General features: G+C 41.0%; 4 protein-coding genes across 4 annotated transcripts; all 4 read left to right on the forward strand.

Moving 5' to 3' along the window:
- The first annotated feature begins 14115 nt into the window (after nt 1-14115).
- Nucleotides 14116-14607, forward strand: LOC138903015 (uncharacterized). Its single transcript, XM_070190925.1, has one exon. It carries the CDS (start codon nt 14116-14118, stop codon nt 14605-14607), a length of 492 nt encoding a protein of 163 aa, XP_070047026.1.
- Nucleotides 14608-15798: 1191 nt separating this feature from the next.
- Nucleotides 15799-16404, forward strand: LOC138903016 (uncharacterized). Its single transcript, XM_070190926.1, has one exon. The coding sequence runs from the start codon at nt 15799-15801 to the stop codon at nt 16402-16404; it is 606 nt and encodes a 201-aa protein (XP_070047027.1).
- A 3897-nt stretch (nt 16405-20301) lies between these two features.
- Nucleotides 20302-20952, forward strand: LOC104119339 (uncharacterized). The gene is made up of 2 exons (XM_009630822.1): nt 20302-20760; nt 20848-20952. Exons 1-2 carry the CDS (start codon nt 20302-20304, stop codon nt 20950-20952), a joined length of 564 nt encoding a protein of 187 aa, XP_009629117.1.
- A 21-nt stretch (nt 20953-20973) lies between these two features.
- On the forward strand, nt 20974-21381 carry LOC104119338 (uncharacterized). Its single transcript, XM_009630821.1, has one exon. The coding sequence runs from the start codon at nt 20974-20976 to the stop codon at nt 21379-21381; it is 408 nt and encodes a 135-aa protein (XP_009629116.1).
- The last annotated feature ends 743 nt before the right edge of the window (nt 21382-22124 follow it).

Raw genomic sequence — 22124 nt, forward strand, 5'->3', positions numbered from 1 at the left:
CTTTTAATTATATTTGTGATGAATTACTCCATACCTATGGAGTAGTTCTCTTTAGCGTTTGATGGATTTGGTGTATTAATTATTGTTTGTGGACTATAACTCTAGTTTTATGTATTGAATCATTTTTGGATGAGTTAATTGTTTCATCTATATTCACTAGTTCATGTAATCGAGAGAGGCATAACTTGTGATATCTTTGCATTATATTCTTGGTTGAGTTCATTAATTCTTCTTAGTAATCGAAATAGGCTAGTTGAATCATTGATTAAACCTAGTTAGGAGGATAAGAGAGATGTTCGCCTAAAGACCAATCCACTACGCATTCTTGCATATCTTCACGTGCTTAAATTGGTTCATCTTATGAGGTTAAAACTTAATCGAGAGAGGAGTTTTTGCTGAACGTTTGAACTAATAATTGAGTGAATTCGAGAGACTCACTTGAATATTAAAAGTGAATTATCTGGACTTAGATCCCAAACAAATATCTTGAACCTATCCTATCAACTCCTGTTTCCTCCCACTAATAACTTCCTTGCTTACCTTTGTTGCGATTGTCATTAGTCATTAGCTTTAGATTCTTAGTTAATTTTAGTTAAAAATCATATAAACCTCAATTGTTGATTCTCCTGGATAGCAACCAATCTAGAATCTACAAGAATAATATTTAAATCCAATCCCTATGGATACGATATTATAATATATTATAGTTCATTAGCGAGCATAATTTAAGTGTGTGTTTCAAGCTCGTCACCTCACATAAAATTGTGCGGAATGCATATGAGATGCTGAGTTAAGGTCACCAGGTAACAGAGTGTGGACCACACATGAAATTGTGCGACTGCACCTGCTTCTCTTTCCCTTAGCCAACCAACTAGTATAAATAGAGGAACATGGGCATTTGTTACATTCTTCACTATCTGAGCATAGAAATAGTGCCCTATTTAAATTTCTTGGTGATTTCATCTGTCCACACACACAACATCCTTGATAAGTCACTCATTACACTCATTCATCTGGTATGCTTCAATTTTTTGTTAATCCTTTTCTTTTAATTTGTAGAATTTTAGTTATGTTTAGGCCATTTGTTATTAGAATTCAATTGTGTATCCATGTGGGGGTAAATTTGTAATGGGTTAAATAATGCATGCTCTATGGGGACTGGTTAACATATTTTCATGCTTCTATGATGTTGCCATGTCAAATTATGCACGAAATTGAAAAACCTAGAATAAAACAACTGAACTGTTCGGAATTTTTGAATTCTGTGGCCACACTTGAATTTGTGCGGTCCGCAGAAATTAATTTTAAGGCAACATTAATGAAGAAACGATCTGCGTCTGCAAGGTCAAATGTGCGGACCGCAGAATTCCCATTGCGGCTGCAAAAATGGACTTTTACTGTCATCAGAGAGTCCCTACTTTGAGACTCCAATGTGTGGCCACAAGTTTAATTGTGCGGACCACAGAAATCGTGTTGCGGCCACACATTAGCCAATTCCCTGTCATCAGAGAGTTGGCATTTGTTGGGTCTCAGAGGTGCGGCCGCAAGACGAATTGTGCGGACCGCACTCGACTTTTATTCCCACAAAAAAAAATTGTCTGGTCCGCAAGTCATCGTCTGCAGCTGCAAGAAAATTGTGCGGACCGCAGATCTGGTTTCATACAAGCATGCTTTGACTATGTTCCCCCACTATATCTTCTGGTTTATATCTTACTTGCATGTCTCCTGGGTATGTTTGAACATTGAAGTGCAACTAACAATCGCCTTTGCTTGATATAGATAATGGTTCGATCTAGGGGACTAGGCGACACATCTAAAGGGAGAGGTGAACCTTCTCGGGGTCGAGGCAAAAGTGCCTTGTCCCTTGGCCAACAAAAGACAATTACAAAGAAAGCTATAGCCGGCAGGGGAGAGGTGCAGATGTTTCCGACACAAGCTCATATGTCCCGTCTAGGGAAGCATCAGAGGCCAACTCAGCCTCTGTTCAGGAGCAGCAGGCCATACAGTCAATGCCACCAGGGAGATACCAACTCAGGGACGAGCCGACCTCATCTCAGAGCACTTCCGATGAATCGGACAGTGCTAGTCAGGCTTCTGAGCCATTGGCTATACCTGTCCCTAAGGCACAGGATACAACAGTTCAGGATATCCCTGATGATGGAAGGGCAGAGGGGGAGATACTACAACAGCTGGTCTTGAAAGATCAAAGAAGAAAGAGTTTTGGGAGGACCGCTTTGTCAGCCTAGCCGCTTTCACTAGCTTCCGTACATGGTGGCCAGTGAGGTCACTAACTCTTGAGCGACAGTTTCAGTTAAAAGATTTGGAGAGTTATAACCCCGCAGTGTTGAGATAATTCACGGAACACAAGGGGTGGATGTCGTTCACTCAAAGTGTAGTGGACGCCAAATAGTACTTGGTCTGTGAAATCTATGCCAATGTGGCTCACATAAAAAAGGGAACAAAAGTGACTAAAGTACATAACCTAAAAGTGAGATTTGATCAGAATACACTCAACACGTACTTGGGCTTCGAAGATGTTAAGCCAAAGGAATATTTGGAGAAGTATGCATTGGGAGACGCAGCATGACTATGGTTAGCGGAGATTCTAGCAGCATCAAGGCCACCACTACCATGGATTGCCACTGGGGTTCCTATCCACCGTATCACTCTGAGTTTCGAGGCAAAGGGGTGGCAAACCTTTGTCTGCACCAGAATGGACCCGAGCCAGAATGAGACTTACCTTCCGATTCCTCGGGCAGTTCTGGTTGCTCCTGTTATGGTCGGGTACCCTATCAATGTGGGTGTCGTGATGTCGCCCAACATCTCAGTGATTGCTCGGCAAGATGACTCATCCTACCCGTACCCCAACACTATTACAGAATATCTCACGGATGAAAGGGTAAAGTCGAGGGTTTATGACACAAAAGTGAAGCTGAAAAAGTATTGTACTTGGTATTCACTGATGGATGCGAACAATCCGAAGAAGAAAGTTCAGGCTCCTACCACCGCGGGTCGGTCTGATGAGCCAGCTATGGTAGCTGATGAGGCAGTTGATGTTCCACCTACTTCAGCCGAACCTTCCTCCAGTGTCGCAGCTATGCCTCTGCTATCATCCATAGCCCCTAATGTAGTTCCTGCTACAACTCCCACCTCGGCTTTGAAGCCAGTGCATATGCCTATATTTCACTTTATGCGCTGCGAGTCTCCCAGATATTGGCGATCCTCAACAACTGGATGCAGACAACGACTGCAAAGCTGTCTAGCTTATCCAGTACTGTTGCATCACAGTCTTCTGTTCACGCACCTTAGTTTCCCCTGATAGTTGAAGAGACATTGAAGAAGATCCTAGAGAACTAGAACACTATTATGGCTACCTTGGTACAACACGAGACAGTGATCGAAGAGCTAGAAAAGAAGTAAAGAAGATGAGAAAGTCCCAGGCCAGCAAGAAGTCTGTCACGACCCAAAGTCCTAACGTGTCGTGATGGCGCCTATCTCGATACTAGGCAAGCCGACAACCTCAATAAACCATAATTTCTTTTAAGTTTGAAAATATTATATTTAAACACAATCCACAAGTCTCGCAAATACCGATATAAACACTTCCAAAATCTAGTATCATTGAGTACATGAGCATCTATACATTAAAAGTCTGGAAAACATGGTCGATAATAATCTGAGACCAAATACAATAAACAAAAGGATAGGGAAGGAGAGACAAGGTCTGCAAAACATGGCAGCTACCTTTGAATCTCTAGAAAATTGACTGAGTGAAAGAATCAACACCCATTATATCCGGGATCACCTGGATCTGCACACAAAATGCAGGGTGTAGTATGAGTACAACCAACTCAGTAAGTAACAATAATAAATAAAGAAATGAAAGTAGTGACGAGCTTCTCAGCTAAGTCCAAATAAAGTACTTTCCAATATATAAGAGTCGGCATGCTCTCAAGTTCAACATTTAAAATTTCACTGAAATTTCTTATCAAGTTTGACCGAAACAGAAAATAATATTTTTCCAAAATTTCCAAAATAGTGATATATGACAGCTGAAATGCAACAAATAATGGAATCAATGCATCATCTCAGAGTAACAGTCACTCAATCCTTCCATTCACTCCAACCTCACAGTCACTCTTTCCTCACAGTCGCTTATTCCTCACAGTCCCTCATCACTTGGCACTCGCACTCGGCACTCGCACGCAGTAGGTACCTGCACTCACTGGGGGTGTGTACAGACTCCGGAGGATCTCCTTTAGCCCAAGCGCTATATCAAGCCAATCATGGCATATAACAATGAAACATGTTGCGGCACGCAGCTCGATCCCATAAATATCCTCACAATTAGGCCCTCGGCCTCACTCAGTCATCAACCTCTCCAGTCTATCGAGCTCTCAGAAATCATGATACGCAGCCCAACAATAATGATATGATGCATCAATAATGAATAAGAGAGACTAAGGTAAAAATGTGCAAATAGAACGGTGACTGAGTGCAAAATAACAATTTAGCAGATAATTTCACAAGTACACGACCTATGTGGGTCCCAACTACACAGTTCCATGGAATTGACCAAGTCATAATTCCTACAGTGCACACCCACACGCCCGTCACCTAGCATGTGCGTCACCTCAAAACTAATCACATAATACATAATCCGTGGTTTCATACCCTCAAGACCAAATTTAGAACTATTACTTACCTCAAGCCGTATAATTCTTTATTCTGCAATGTCTTTTTCTCGTGAATTGGCCTCCAAACGCCTCGAATCTAGCCACAAATAATTCGATTCAGTCAATAAAATTTATTGAAATTAATTCCATAAGAAAATATTAATTTTCCATCAAAATCTGAAATTTAGCTCAAAAATCACCCGTGGGGCACACGTCCCTGAACCCGACAAAAGTTACAAAATTCGGAAGCCCATTCAACCATGAGTCTAACCATACCAATTTTACCAAAATCCGACCTCAACTCGACCTCCAAATCTTCAAATCTTATTTTCAAATCCCTAAGTTCAAATCCCCGATTTACATCTCAAAAACATGTAATCTAGTCGGATTATTCGATGATAATTCAATATTATGAAGTAGAAATGATCACAAGTGACTTACCTCAAGATTTTTCGTGAAAACCTCGCTCAAGATCACCTAGCCCGAGCTTGAAATGCCCAAAAATGGCAAAAGCTCGAAACCCCTCTATTTTTGTACTACCTACGGGTTTCTGCTTCTGCGGGATTTGGTGCGCATTTGCGGACACGCTTCTGCGAAGCTACCTCACCAAGAGCCCTTGCGCTTCTGCAATCAAACGTCCGTAGGTGCGGGGAAGCTTCTGAGGCTACATGCCGCTTCTGCGATCGAAGCCACAGCCACGCCTAGATGCATCTGCGATGGAAGGCTCACTTCTGCGAGCTCGCACCTACGATGGAAATTTCGCAGGTGCGATTACATCAGATGGCAGAAACCTTCAGATTTTCTTCTAAGTCCGAATTCAATCTGTTAACCCTCTGAAACTCACCCGAGGCCCCCGAGACCTCAACCAAATATACCAACAAGTCCTAAAATACCATACGAACTTAGTCGAACCCTCAAATTACCTCAAACAACGCTAAAACCACGAATTATACCACAATTCAAGCCTAATGAACTTTGAAATTTGAAGTTTCCACAAACGACGTCGGAACCTATCAAATCAAGTCTGACTGACCTTAAATTTTGCACACAAGTCATAAATGACATAACAGACCTATTAAAATTTTCAGAATTGGATTTTGACCCCGATATCCAAAAGTCAACCCCTCGGTCAAACTTCCCAAAAATTCGACTTTCGCCATTTCAAGCCTAATTCCACTACGGACCTTCAAATAATTTTTCGGACACGCTCCTAAGTCCAAAGCTATTGAAATCATCAGAATTAAATTTTGAGGTCGTTTACACATAAGTCAATATCTAGTCAACTTTTTCAACTTAAGTTTTCAATTATGAGACTAAGTGTCTCATTTCACTCCAAAATCTTTCCGGACCCGAACCAACTAACACGGTAAGTCATAAAACAACTGTAAAGCATAACTTGAGCAGTAAATGGGGAAAAGGTGTTATAATACTCAAAACGACCGGCTGGGTCGTTACATTCTCCCCCTCTTAAACAAACGTTCGTCCTCGAACGGGTTTAGAATCATACCTGGAGTCTCAAATAGGTGTGGATATTTTCTTTGCATCTTCTGCTCAATCTCCCAAGTAGCTTCTCCGATTGCCTGGCCTCTCCACTGATGCTATGTTCTTTGACCTAATCTTCCGAACCTGCCGGTCTAAAATAGCCACCGGCTCCACATCATAAGTCAAATTACCGTCCAGATGCATTGTACTGAAATCTAGAATATGAGACGGAACCCCGACATACTTTCGGAGTATGGATACATGGAATACTGGATGAACATCTGCTAGACTAGGTGGCAAGGCAAGTTCATAAGCCACCTCTCCAATTTTTTTTAAGTATCTCAAAAGGCCCAATATACCGAGGGCTCAACTTTCCCTTCTTCCCGAACCTCAACACACCCTTCATGGGTGAAATCTTGAGCAGAACCATTTCCCCAACCATGTAAGCAACATCATGGACCTTCCGGTCGGCATAAATCTTCTGTCTAGACTTCGCCATGTGAAGTCACTCCTGAATCAATTTAACCTTCTCCAAAGCATCCTAAACCAAATCAGTACCCAATAGCTTAGCCTCACCCGGCTCAAACCAACCCATCGGAGACCGACACCGTCTCCCATATAAAGCCTCATACAATTCCATCTGAATGCTCGATTGGTAGCTGTTATAGTAAGAAAACTCTGCCAGTAGCAGGACTTTATCCCAAGAACCTCCAAAATCAATGACACAAGCCCGTAGCATATCCTTCAATATCTGAATAGTGCGCTCGGATTATCCGTCCTTCTGAGGGTGAAATGTTGTACTTAGTTGAACCTGTGTACCTAATTCTCGCTGCACTGCTCTCTAAAATTGTGATGTAAACAGCGTGCCCTGATCTAAAATGATGGACACTGGCATACCGTGTAGGCAAAAAATCTCGCGGATATAAATTTCGGCCAACCGTTCAGAAGAATAAGTATTACCAACTGGAATAAAATGCGCAGACTTAGTCAATCGATCCACAATAACCTAAACAACATCAAACTTCTTCAAAGTGAGTGGAAGTCCAATTACGAAACCACGGTAATACGCTCCCATTTCCACTCCGAAATTTCAAGTCTCTGAAGCAATCCTCCCTGTTGACAATTTAAACACCGAGCTACAAACCCAACTATATCTTTCTTCATTCGCCTCCACCAATAATGCTGCCTCAAATCTTGATATATCATCGCGACACCTGTATGAATGGAGTACCGCGAATTGTGAGCTTCCTGGAGAATCAACTCAGTCAAGCCATCTTAATTAGGCACACATAGCCTGCCCTGCATTTGTAATACACTGCCATCCCCAATAGTGACTTCCTTGGCATCATCGTGATGAACCGTGTCTTTAAGGACAGGCAGATGGGGATCGTCATACTGGCGCTCTCTGATGCGATCATATAAAGAAGACCGAGAAACCACACAAACCAGAACTCGATTCGGCTCGGAAATATCCAATCTAACAAACTGGTTGTCCAAGTCCTGAACATCCAAGGCTAAAGGCCTCTCTGCTACTGGTAAGTACACTAAGCTACCCAAACTCTCCACCTTACGACTCAAAGCATCGACCACCACATTGGCCTTTGCGGGATAATAGAGAATGGTGATATCATAATCCTTAAGCAACTCTAACCACCTTCGCTACCATAAATTAAGATCTTTCCGTTTAAACAGATGTTTTAGACTTCGGTGATAAGTATAAACCTCACAATGGACACTGTACAAGTAATGCCGCCAAATTTTCAAGGCGTGAACAATAGCTGCTAACTCAAGATCATGGACCGGATAATTCTTCTCTTGTACCTTTAACTGTCTGGATGCATAGGCAATCACCCTACCGTCTTGCATAAGCACTGCGCCGAGACCAATACGTGACGCATCACAATACACGGTATAAGACCCTAAACCTGTAGGCAACACCGATACTGGAGCTGTAGTCAAAGCTGTCTTGAGCTTTTAAAAGCTCTCTTCACATTCATTCGACCACCTGAATGAAGCACCTTTCTGGGTTAATTTGGTCATAGGCGAAGCAATAGACGATAAACCCTCCAAGAAGCGACGATAATAACCGGCCAAGCCGAGAAAACTCCGAATCTCAGTAACTGAAGATGGTCTGGGCCAACTCTGAATTGCCTCTATTTTCTTCGGATTCACCTTCATCCCTTCACCGGACACTATGTGTCCCAAGAATGCCACCGAACTAAGCCAGAACTCATACTTAGAGAATTTGGCATATAGTTTCTCCTCTCTCCTATAATACAATACCCATGTGTTGTGCATGCTCCTCCTGGCTACATGAGTACACCATGATATCATCAATAAATACCACGACAAATGAGTCAAGATACGGCCGAAATACGCTATTCATCAGGTGCATAAATGTTGCTGGGGCATTAGTTAGCCCAAATGACATCACAAGAAATTCATAGTGACCATAACGAGTCCTGAATGGCGTCTTTAGAATATCTGAATCCCGAATTTTCAAATGGTGATACCCAGATCTCAAATCAATTTTGGAGAATACCCTCGCTCCCTGAAGTTGGCCAAATAAATCATCAATACGTGGCAAAGGATACTTATTCTTGATTGTAACTTTGTTCAACTGCCTGTAATCGATACACATTCACATAGTACCATCTTTCTTTTTCACAAACAGAACCGGTGAACCCCAAGGCGACACAATAGGCCTAATAAGCCCCTTATCAAGAAGCTCCTGAAGTTGCTCTTTCAATTCATTTAACTCAGCTGGTACCATACGATACGGAGGAATAGAAATGGGCTGAGTGCCCGACACCAAGTCAATACCGAAATCAATATCCCTGTCGGGAGGCATACCCGGCAGTTCTGCAGGAAATACATCCGGAAAGTCTCTGACTACCGGTACTAAATCAATAGTAGAAGTATCTACAACAACATCTCTCACAAAAGCCAAATATGACAAACACCCTTCCCAACTATACCTTGGGCTTTCAAATAAGAAATTACCATGCTGGAAACATAATCTAGAGAACCTCTCTATTCGACCCTCGGCAACCCCATCATTGCCAACGTCACAATGTTTGCGTGACAATCCAGAATAGCATGACATGGAGACAACCAATTCATACCCAGGTTTACATCGAAATCAACCATACTAAGCAATAAGAGATCAACTTTAGTCTCCAGTCCCTCAATAGTTACCACACATGACCGATGTACACGGTCCAGAATAATAGTATCGCCCACCGGCGTAGATACACAAACAAGTGAAACTAAGGACTCAAGGGGCATATCCAGATAATGAGTAAAGTACGATGATACATATGAATAAGTAGAACCAGGGTCAAATGATATAGAAGTTTCCCTATGGCACACTGAGACAAATACCTGTGATCACTGCATCTGAGGCAACGACATCTGCCCTGGGAGAAAAAACATAGAATCGGGACTGACTGCCACCTGGTCGGCCTCTCCCTCTTGGGCGACCCCTAGATGACTGAACCCCACCTCCAGCTGGTTGGGCGGGGTGGTGAAGTAACTGGTGCTAAAGTCATAGTCTGACATCTCTGCTGCACTGGACCTCCCGAGCGACGAGGACATTGTCTCCACATATGCCCAAATTCCCCGCATTCAAAGCAGCTCCCCGGTACTGGTGGTGGTGCTGACTGAATCGGGCCCGAGAACCAGAATAACTGCTAGAAACAGTGAACGAGACCCCACTAGTCTCCAAAATACCCACTGTCCGAAGCATCCGCTGGCACTTATCCAGAAAACCCTGAGCATCCTCTAAATCAGCACCGCTAAATGATGGAGGTAGAAGCCTCCCAAATCTCTCAAGTCTCCTCTGCTCATCATCTACCATAAAGGAGACTACCGGGGCCTGAACAACTGCAGCCGGCTGGGCTGGTAGTGCCCTCGATATCTGAAGTCCCTGTACCACCTGATCTGGAGTACGGGCAATAGGGGTATGGGTACCTTCTCTGGCCTGAGAAGTGGAAGGTGCGGCCTGAGCCGAAACCACCTAAGCAAGGCCAGTGCAAACTGTCAATATCTGGGCCAAAGTCTCCTGAAGTACTGGAATCTCAATGGGCACAACTGGTGCCTAAGCTGGTACCATCAGCTCAGCTATATCTAGAATCTGCTCCTGAGCTGGAGTAACTGGTGGTGCTACTCCAACTGTTTTACGATCTACACCTCGGCCTCTACCTCGACCCCGACCTCTACCACGGCCCCGGCCTCTCGCGGCCCTAGCTGGCGGCACTGGTGGCTGACCATCCGATTCAGTAGTACGTGTCCTCACAATTTCTAAGAGAATAGAATAATAGAAATTTAGTTTCCGGAATCAAGAATTCGCGCGACAGAATAAAAGAAAGTGAAATTTTCCTAAGGGTTAGGCAACCTCTTGAAGATAAGTACATACGTCTCCGTACCGATCCGTAAGACTCTACTAAACCTGCTCATGACTCGTGAGACCTATGTAACCTAGGCTCTGATACCAACTTGTCACGACCCAAAATCCTAACCTATCGTGATGGTGCCTATCTCGATACTAGGCAAGCTCACAACCTCAATAAACCACAAATTCTTTTAAGTTTGAAAATATAATATTTAAACACAAACCACAAGTCTCGCAAATACCGATACAAACATTTCCAAAACTTGGTGTCACTGAGTACATGAGCATCTATACATTACAAGTCTAGAAAATGTTCTCTATAATAATCTAAGATCAAATACAATAAACAAAAGGATAGGAAATGAGAGACAAGGTATGCAAAATATGGCAGCTACCTCTGAATCTCCAGAAAATCGATTGCGTGAAATAATCAACACCCACTGTATCCGGATCACATAGATCTACACACGAAGTGCAGGGTGTATTATGAATACAACCAACTCAGTAAGTAATAATAATAAATAAAGAACTGAAAGTAGTGACGAGCTTCTCAGCTAAGACCAAATATAGTACTTTCCAATATAAAAGAGTAGACATGCTCTTAAGTTCAACATTTAAAATTTCACTGAAATTTCATATCAGGTTTGACCCAAACAAAAAATAATGTTTTTTTTGAAATTTCCAAAATAGTGATATATGACAGCTGAAATGCAACAAATAATGGAATCAATGCATCCACTCAGACTAATAGTCACTCAGTCCTCCCATTCACTCTAACCTCACAGTCACTCTTTCCTCACAATCACTCTTTCCTCATAGTCGCTCATTCCTTACAGTCACTCATCACTCGGCACTCGCACTCAGTAGGTACCTGCGCTGACTAAGGTGTGTACAGACTCCGGAGGGGCTCCGTCAGCCCAAGCACTATATCAAGTCTATCATGGCATATAACAATGAAACATGTTGCGGTACGCAACTCGATCCCATAAATATCCTCATAATTAGGCCCTCGGCCTCACTCAGTCATCAACCTCTTAAGTCTCTCGGGCTCTCAGAAATCATGATAAGCAGCCCAATAACAATGATATGATGCATCAATAATGAATAAGAGAGACTGGGGTAAAAATGTGCAAATAGAACTGTGACTGAGCGCAAAACAACAATTTAGCAGATAATTTCACAAGTACACGACCTCTGTGGGTCCCAACAGTATAAACATATGATTTAAACATGATTTATAGATCTATTTCTCCAATACGGGGAAAATGTACGGATATCAACAGATTTTTCAACTACAAAGTTCCATGAAATTGACCAAGTCATAATTACTACGGTGCACGCCTACATGCCCGTCACCTAGCATGTGTGTTACCTCAAAACCAATCACATAATACATAATCCGTGGTTGCATACCCCGCAAGTCCAAATTTAGAACTGTTACTTACCTCAAGCCGTGTAATTCTTTATTCTGCAATGCCTTTTACTCATGAATTGTCCTCCAAATGCCTCGAATCTAGCCACAAATAATTCGATTCAGTCAATAAAATTTATTGGAATTAATTCCATAAGAAAATATTAATTTTCCATCAAAATCCAAAATTTAGCTCAAAAATCGCCCGTAAGGCACACGTCTCAGAACCCGATAAAAGTTATAAAATCCAGAAGCCCATTCAACCACGAGTCTAACCATACCAATTTTACCAAAATCTGACCTCAACTCGACCTCCAAATCGTCAAATCTTATTTTTAAATCCCTAAGTTATGGGTTAAATCTATCAACTCCCAAAATCTTCAGCGCGTCCCTTCTCTCTCAAAATTAGGTTAAAATTCCCCTAAATTTGTACGTCGGAAATGGGCACAGCTCCTCCACCCGGTGGTGGAAAGCCACCTTACCAAATGATAAACAACCGTAACAATCTATCTTCTTCTTCCCAAAACCCATTCCTAGATTTTACAGAACTCAAAAATGGCGCTGGAGTTAGTGAAAGAAAAAAGCATCTGGGACCCAAAAACACAGCTACAACGAATTCTAAGGTAAATCATTTCAACCAAATCGCAGAATCATCTTCCCAAAAATCAGCAAAAGCTACAGAAGAGTTTTTGGACCTTTCCTCCATGGAAATGGAACATGCATCAACCATGCAAACTCAATGTTTGTCTTTGTGTATTGTTGAGGAGAACACCACTAACTCAAATGGGCAAGGGCTCAATCCAGATGGGTCAAAATTGCAACAATCAGATACTGCTGAACTAAGCACTCCAAATGCTCGACGAAATATAACCAACAATTTCAACCAAATTCAGACTGTCACAAGTAGTGCCGATGTACAAGGAACCAAGAGGAACAATTGTCCAAAGTCTCAGAACAAATCAGCAAGGAAACTAAACCCAATGATTTGTCCAAAAATCCCATGGCACTCCAAATTATCGAAATTGAGGAATGATTCCCTACTGTCATTGAAGTAGAGCAAGGAACACACTTAGAAAATTTAGTTGCAGTAGAAGTATAAGCTGTCACACAACAACTTGAATCCACAGTATTAAACCAAAATCCACAGACCATACACAGTCAGCAGGGAAAGGCTCCTATATGGCTATAACAATTGAAAGACAAAGACACATGAGATACCCTCCCAATTCAGGAAAAATCCAATAACCACACAACCATCAACATAAATACCCTACCAAAGATTTCATCAAACTTTGAGAAACATACCCACACCAAGGCCATAAACCATCAATCTACACCTAATCAGACTTTGAATGATATCATCAACGATACTCAATCTAAGGGCATTAATACCAAACCAAAACAGCCACCAACTATTTCTGCACCACCTCCGCCCACGGTAAAATATTCACATGTTACCAAGTTAAGAGCCAGACATGAAGCTAAATTAGAACCGATTGAATTCACACCACCCAAATTCACCACAAAGCAAGGCCATCCAGCAGTCATCTTTGACAGACATGACTACATGGTAAAACTAGCAGCCAGATATAGGTTCACAATGGTTGGAAAATTTTCTAATACAATGCCAAGAATGGAGATCATTAGAAGAAGATTTGTGGAACAAACTGATCTTAAGAGAGGGGTCAAGATATTTCAATGCTAAAACAGTTTACATAGACTTGGACAATGAGTATGATCACATTACAGTATGGACTAGACAGTTCATGTACATACAGGGACAAATGATGAAACTGGAAGCATAGACCCCCACTTTCAAACCCAATGAAGATTCACCAATTGTCCCCTCATGGGTGGTAGTGCCGGAATTAGCTTGGCACTTCTACTATATGGAGCTCTTGACAGTCTTACTATCTCCAATTGGAAAGGCTCTTCACTTATACTTGGCTTCTTTTTAAAAAACTAGAGGAAGTGTAGTTAAGATTAAGATGTAAATTAACTTAACAAAGCCAAGACCCCATCATGTATGGTTGGGATTTGATGAAGATGTGAATGGTGATGGAAGGTGGCTTGAAGTACAATATGAGAATATCCATGAGTACTGCCTCTATTGCAAACACTTAGATCATAACTCACATGATTGCCCTGTTAGAATGAAAGAGGAAGAAAATAAGAAGAAAAGAGACCAGAATGCAGTGGATGGCCACCGGGAAGTTCAGCAAAACAAACCGTCAGTTCAAAATCAAGTCATTCAGAAGGAGAACCAAAGCAATGAAGCCAATGCTAATCATCAACAACATTCAGCAAAATCACAGAAAGAAGGAGGGCCAATCACCAGTCAAATTAAGGAAACCAAAATTTCTGAGAACTCACAAGGAAAGGAACTTCAACAATCTATCACAATCAATGAAAAGGAAGGATGGAAAACACAGAGGAAGAGACAATTCAAAGGGCAAAATAATAAAAAGCAGAACCAAACTTTCATACCAAAGCAAGTTACAGAATCACAAAAGGTCAGTGAAAACTCACAAGTTGAAACACAAATTGATACACAAGCACAATCAAGCAGAGAGAATCAGCATCAAAGGAAAGAAACAACCACACCACAAAAACAATACCCTGTTAATGCTCCTACAGCTACATAGGAGAGGAGTCCTCATCCTACATTGGCTTTTATTGCTGAAATAGAAGGAGTAAAAAGGAACAATCAGGAAGAACATAGCTCAGATGAGATGAGGGATCCAAAAGGAGGTGGAGTCCTCAGGCACATAAGCCAAACCAGCATAAGATGGACCAGTTCATTATTGGTACCTCCAATCATTCTCCAGACACTCAATCGGGGGAGGATACCAATCTGGATATCTGCAGTTCAGAAGAAGATCAGTCAGTTGTCATTAAACAACTGGCTAAAGGCAAAGCAAAGGATCTTTTTGACTTCTCCATTAAGATACCAAAATCAAAAAATAATCCAAGCCAGAATAAAAGAAGAGCAATGAGAAGGGAAAATGCAAAAATGACATCAACAGAGCAATACCAAATGCAGGACTATGATGTCCAGAAAAAGAAAACTGTTGGAGAGGAGATTTTCAATATTGATTATGATACAAAATATCCTGAAGATGATGAATACAGGCCCATCCAATATGATGATGAAGCTATAGAACCTGGGGATTGGTCGGAAGAAGAAAATGATCACAATGATCAGATTTGTGAACTCCTCATTAAAGCTATAAATGGATCACCTGATAAACAAGATCTATCACCTAGGAAGAGACCGTCACCAAGAGTTACCAGAAGTAAAGCAGTTTTAGCCATCAATATACCACCAAAATCCACAACCCCATCAAAACCCCAATGATTAGTGCACTTATATGGAATGCAAGAGGTATTAGGACCTCAGGAGTTATTAAAAGACTCACAATCCTAAAGCAACTTCACCAACTATCATTCATCGCTATCCTTGAACCTTTCTTGGATAAAACTCACATCAACTACTTTAGAATTCATCTCTCTATGCACCAAGCAGCTTCCAATGTCAATGACAAAATTTGGGTATTCTGGGATAAAAAATTCACTGCTAAGGTTCTAGATTCGGATGAGCAACATATATCTATGGAGATGAAACATGTGGAGGATGGAAATCTTTTCAACCTGACATTCATCTATGCCAAATGCAAACCAGCAATGAGGAGACCCTTATGGGATGTCTTGATACATAAATCTTACACAACCACCATCCCTTGGTGTGTGATAGGGGATTTCAATGTCATAGCATCTGTTGAGGAGAAATTTGGGGGTATTCCTTATCATATTAGTAAAAGCTTGGAGTTTTTAGCATGATTGAAGATAGTGGTCTGGTGGATCTTGGCTACTATGGTCACAAATACTCCTGGTCAAATGGCAGAGGACCAAACACAATTGTCTGGAAGAGACTAGATAGGGGTCTAGTGAACGACCAATGGTTGGTTGCCTTCCCTGCAACTAATATTTCTTATCTAGCCTCAACAGGTTCTGATCACAACCCTCTCCTGATTGAGATCAATATAAGGCAAGAAATGGGCAAGAGACATTTCAAATTCTTCAACGACTGGGTAGACAATAAAAAATGTATGCCTCTAGTGGAGGAGGTATGGAATAGAGAAGTCACAAGCAATCCTATGTGGATCTTCCCCCAGAAGCTCAAAGAACATAGTAATGCCTTGAGTATATGGTCCAGACAAGAGTATGGAGACATTTCTCAGAAAGCTAAAATGTTTGAACAACAAGTCAAAGATGCAGAGGAGACATGGGCACAGAGTAACTCTGAGAATGACAGAATTACATTTCAGAAAATCAAAGCTCAATATCTCAAGTATATCTTGAAAAGTCAATCCTCAAACAGAAAACTCAGTTATAATGGTTCAAAGATGGGGATGCAAACTCCAAATACTTTCACAGCCTAATGAGGGGTACAAGAAGAAAGTTATACATTTACAAGATCAAGGATGAAGATGATAATTGGGTACAGGGTGATGAGGCTATAGGCCAAACAACCTGTGATTATTTTCAAGAACTCTTTACTGACCCAGGAGGTATTATCAGAGAAGACCTTCTCTCATGCATCCCAACCACTATCACCTCTGAAGATAATAATACCCTTTCTATAAATCCCACAATGACTAAACTAAAAGAAGTAGTCTTCTCTATGAGTCTTACAAGTGTTGCAGGCCCGGATGGTATGAATGGTAAATTTTACCAAGCTTGTTGGGAGATCATCAAGTCTGATTTGATGAAGGTTGCACTGGCTTTTTTTTGGAGGAAGCACCATGCCCAGATACATGACAAGTGTTTGTCTTGTCCTACTTCCAAAAGTGGAATTTCCCAACTCTCTTACATAATTCAGACCAATCAGCCTCAGCAATATCATCAACAAGATCATCTCCAAGATCATTAGTACAAGATTGGCCCCACCCGTCCCCAGAATCATCTCAGTCAATAAGACAGGCTTTGTTAAATGGAGAAACATTTCTGAAAATATCATGCTTGCATAGAAAATTGTCCATGGCATCAAAAAGCCCAACATTGGCACCAATGTTGTTATTAAGCTAGACATGGCCAAAGCATACGATAGAGTATCATGAAGCTTCACATGTATCATGCTGAGAAGAATTGAATTTTGTGAAAGAATCATTGATATGATCTGGAGAACTGTGTCCAAAAATTGGTATTCAGTCATCATTAATGCACCAGGTATGGCTTATTTCAATCTAGTAGGGGCATAAAACAAGGAGACCCACTAGCTCCCTCCCTGTTCATTATTGGAGCTGAACTACTTTCCAAGATGCTCAACAATCTGAACCATGATCAACTTTTTAATGGCTTCTATATGCAAAAGAGATGACCTCAGATCAATCACCTCAGTTTTGCAGATGACATTATCATATTTACTTTAGGAGGCAGAGTATCACTTCAAAAAATCATGAAGATATTGAGCAGTTACGAAGAAAGTTCTGGGCAAACAATCAACAAGGAAAAGAGTCATTTCATGACTACAGCTGGAGCATTTCAGTCTGCCATCAGAAGGATTAGAGCAAAACAGGCTTCTCAAAGAGGGAATCTCCTTTAAATTACCTGGGATGTCCTTTGTATATAGGTAGGAAGAGGATCATTCACTACAACAATCTCACAGCTAAGATTGTAGGCAGAATCAAAGGTTGGCATGGAAAAATGCTATCCTATGGAGGCAGGGCTACCTTGATAAAACATATTCTGCAATTGATACCAATCCACCTCTTGTATGCAGTGTCTCCTCCAAAAACTGTTATGAAGCAGATTGAGAAATTGGTAGCAAATTTCTTCTAGGGTCTGGAAAAGGACAAATTGAAGTATTATTGGGCATCTTTGCAGAAACTTGCCTATCCAATGAAGAAGGGTGGTCTGGATTCAAAATAATTGAGGATATCTGCAAATCAATGGATATCAAACAATGGTGGCACCTAAGAACCTCTCAGTCTCTATGAAGCAACTTCTTTAGAGCCAAATACTGTCAAAGGTCCAATCCAATATCCAAAATATTGGACTCTAGCCAGTCACAAGCATGGAAAAGGATGTGACTAACAAAAAGGAGGCTGAGCAAGCAATTCACTAGAGACTTCACTCAGGAAACTGTCTCTTCTGATGGGATAATTGGCTAGGAACTGGGCCTTTAGTTAACCATAGAATTGGTAGAGGCAGGCCTGGCAACACTCTTGTTTCCTATTTTTGGAGGGAGGGTCAATGGGATCTTCAGATACTAAATGAATGTGCCCCATATCACATGATCCAAGATATCATTCAAACCCCTATTCATTACCAACCACAGACCATAGATGATGCCATTTGGACACCAACTACTAATGAAAAATTCAATTGTGCCTCTGCTTGGGAACTAATTAGAAAGAGGAAACAACATAACTTCTCCAACAAAATGACCTGGCATAAGAAAAAACCTTTTAAGTGGTCTTTCTGCCTATGGAGAGCCCTCAGAAACAAATTGCCAACTTATAACATAATGCTTGTATTTAGTAACCCCACTGTATCCAGATGTGTCTGCTGCACTACACATGCCAATGAAACTGTGGAACACATTTTCAGTAGAGGCTCTTTTGCTAGCTATGTTTGGATAAAATTTGGTGGCATAACAGGATATCAAACCGACAACAAGCCTCTTAAGTTGCTCTTAATGACTTGGTGGATGCAGAAGAGTCATAATGAAGTCCAAAGATTAATTCTTGACACCATGCCTATTATTATCTGCTGGAATCTTTCGAAGAACAGATGCAGTGCAAAGTATGGAGGAAAGATATCATCTATGGCCAGGGTCTTATTTTGTATCAACTCAGATGTCTTAATGCTGCTGACAACCTACTTTCCTAATATATCTTGGTCCTCCAAGTAGAATGAACTATATCTTATAGTGGAACAAATTAAACACCATACTTCTGTCACTCAAGTCACATGTCAAAGACCTGAAGCACAGTTTGTGAAGGTCAATAGTGATGGGAGTGCTCTAAGTAATCCAAGCAATATAGGGGCAGGGTTATCATAAGAGACCATACCAGTGAGTTCATCCATGCTATTGGTACCTGATAAGTTATATATACCTTGTTATGTTTTGATGATCTAATAAACTTACTGTCAAGAACCAGATAAGGAACCTGATACACATCCTCAAGAAATTAAAGATAACAAGTCTCCAGTTTGGGACACAGTTCAACTCTTTAGAGTCAAAGGAACAGCAGAGCTACCAGTTCCCGAGGTGACAGTACAAGTCAACAAGTCTCCAGTTGGGGACATAGTTCAACTCTTCCGAGTCAAAGGAACAACAGAGGGAACAGATAGCTACCAGTTCCCTAGGTAACTGTACAAGTCAACAAGTCTCCAGTTGGGGACACAGTTCAACTCTTCCGAGTCAAAGGAACAGCAGAGGGAATAGATAACTACCAGTTCCCTAGGTGACTGTACAAAGTCAACTCCCCACAGCTGTAAAGTGACTGTAACTGTTCCTCTGCACACACGCAACAGTGTAAGCAGTGGAGCAGTCAACCTTTTGGGGAATGCCTTTGTACCAAACATGCTTACATCATTCAAGTGAGGTCAGTTATGCAATATTAACATGAAGGAAAGGCAAAACAACACTTGCATACTTCAGAATCAATCAAGCTCTCTCTCAAGTGTATTGCCAACCTGCAAGTGACCTTCAAAGCATCAAGAACAAAGAGCAACATAACGAAGGACCAGTTTCCAGCATTGAGTCATCACATGTCCTTAGTTGTGTTGCACTTTTGTTAAAGTTCTTTACTTATAATTCCTACTTCTCTTAGTTAGAAGCATTGTGTAGGAAACCTTTGCAAATCATAAACCCTTGTGTTTGTTTCTTGGCTAGTTTAATCGAGTTGAAATTCTTTGTAATAGAGTCATTATAAAGTGGCTTGTAATAGAGTTGTTATAAGTTAGTGAGAGATTAAGTCTTTGTAATAGATTTATTACAAAGTCGCTTGTAATAGAGTTGTTACAAGTTAGTGAGGGATTAGGAGGTTAATTCCTAGGGTACATAGGTTGTAATCTGAAAGTTGCTCATAGTGAAGTTGAAATCCTACAAGGGTAGGTCATGGTTTTTAATCCTGTTGAGCTGGGAATTTTCCACGTAAAATTCCTCTTGTCATTTACCTACTGCAGTGTGTGTGGTTTTTGTGCGAACTTATATCTATGGGAACTTATAGAGAACCTGGTTCTCTATAGAGTTTGATGGACCCTTGAATTCTATTAATTGGTATCAGAGCATGTTTTTTCTATTAGGCTAACACCTAGAAAGGATCCTCATGGATGAAGACTCAGAACTTTGGGATGTCATCTGCGATGATCCTTTTGTTCCTATGAAGGCCAATGGAGAACCAGAAGTGTCAGTTCCTAAGACTAGGAAAGAATACAACGATGCTGACAGAAAGGCTATAGAGAAGAACTTCCGAGCCAAAAAGATCCTCGTATGTGGTATTGGACCAGACGAATATAACCAGATTTCTGCCTGCCAATCTGCCAAGGAGATCTGGGAGGCTCTTAAAATAGCACACGAAGGGACTATTCAAGTCAAACAGTCGAAGATTGATATGCTAACCACTGAGTATGAGCTATTCAGGATGAAGGACGATGAGTCCATTCAAGACATGCACACTCGCTTCACCTCTATCATCAATGAGCTTCACTCATTGGGAGAAATCATTCCCGGAAATAAACTTGTCAGGAAAATACTTAGTGTATTACCTGGTTCCTGGGAAAGCAAGGTAAACACCATCACAGAGGCAAAGGATTTATAGAAGCAAACCATTGATGAACTCATTGGTAATCTAAAAACTTATGAAATGAAAAAGAAGAAGAAGAAGGACAATGAGATAAGAGAGCCCAAAAGAGAGAAGAACATGGTTCTCAAGACATACAACAAAGATTCAAGTGGTGAGGATGGTGATATGGCTTAATTGACAAGAAGATTCCAGAAGATGGTTCACAGGAATGGAAGCATTCCAAAAAGGGAAAGTTCTAGCAAGCCAAAACATTATGACCTCTGTCATAAATGTGGCAAGCCAGGACACTTCATCAAGGATTTCCCTCTCCTAAAGCAAGATCAGTATAAAAAAAACTTTGACAAAGCAGCCAAGAGGAACTCAGTTCCTGATAAACGCCTCAATAGAAAGAATGTCATTGACAATGTTGTAAAACAAGCTCTTCCTGCATGGGGAGACTCCTCCAGCAAATCTGAAGAAGATAATGATCATGGTGACAGTTCAATGATGACAGTAGAAAGTGAAGCAACTGAGTATGATTCCATTTTTGCCTTGGTGGCTCAGTCTGATGATGATGTAGATGACGACGACGATGATGAGGTAAATTTTCTGGATGTTCAGTGAAATCTGAAATCTTATTCTTCAAAAAAACTCATGTCTTTGGAAAATGTTTTAATAGATGCATACCACAGTATTATAAATGATACAAATGCTCTAATCGTGGAATTAGGAGAAGCAGAACAATATAGATATGACCTAGTAGTCGTTGTGGTAGATTTAAAAGAGACTATTGAGTGTGCTAAGAAAGAAAAAGAAGTTTTAATTGAAAAAGCTGCTAACTTAGAACTTGAGAGAGATGATCTAGTAGTAGTGGTGGTTGATTTGAAGGAAACTATTGAGAGTGTTAAAAAAGAAAAAGATGTCTTGACCAAAAGAGTCGCTAACACTGAGCTTGAGAGAGATGACCTACTAGCAGTAGTAGTTGATCTGAATGACACAATTAAGGAACTGAAAGTAGAGGGTAGGCATGAGACTCTTCACAAAGGTAAGGAAGTTGCTAATGAAACACATCTTAGGCTTGAAGATGAGATAAAGGCAGTGAAGTCTAGACTGTGTATTGAACGTGAAAAGAACAAACAACTTCAGGAAGAACTAGGAAGAGTCAAGAGTGATCTTGAAAAATCACTCAAATGGACCTGGTCCTTTGATGCTATCACTACCATGTACATAAACGATGGGGAAAACAGGTAAGGAATTGGCTTTCAAAGGGAAAAGGCTCCCTACAACCCTCATAGCAAGTATGTTACTATACCTGATAATTAGCTTTGTATTCACTGTGGTAACAATGTTTACCTTAACGAAAACTG

Source organism: Nicotiana tomentosiformis, chromosome 12 (assembly GCF_000390325.3).
Source record: "Nicotiana tomentosiformis chromosome 12, ASM39032v3, whole genome shotgun sequence".
NCBI lineage: Eukaryota > Viridiplantae > Streptophyta > Magnoliopsida > Solanales > Solanaceae > Nicotiana > Nicotiana tomentosiformis.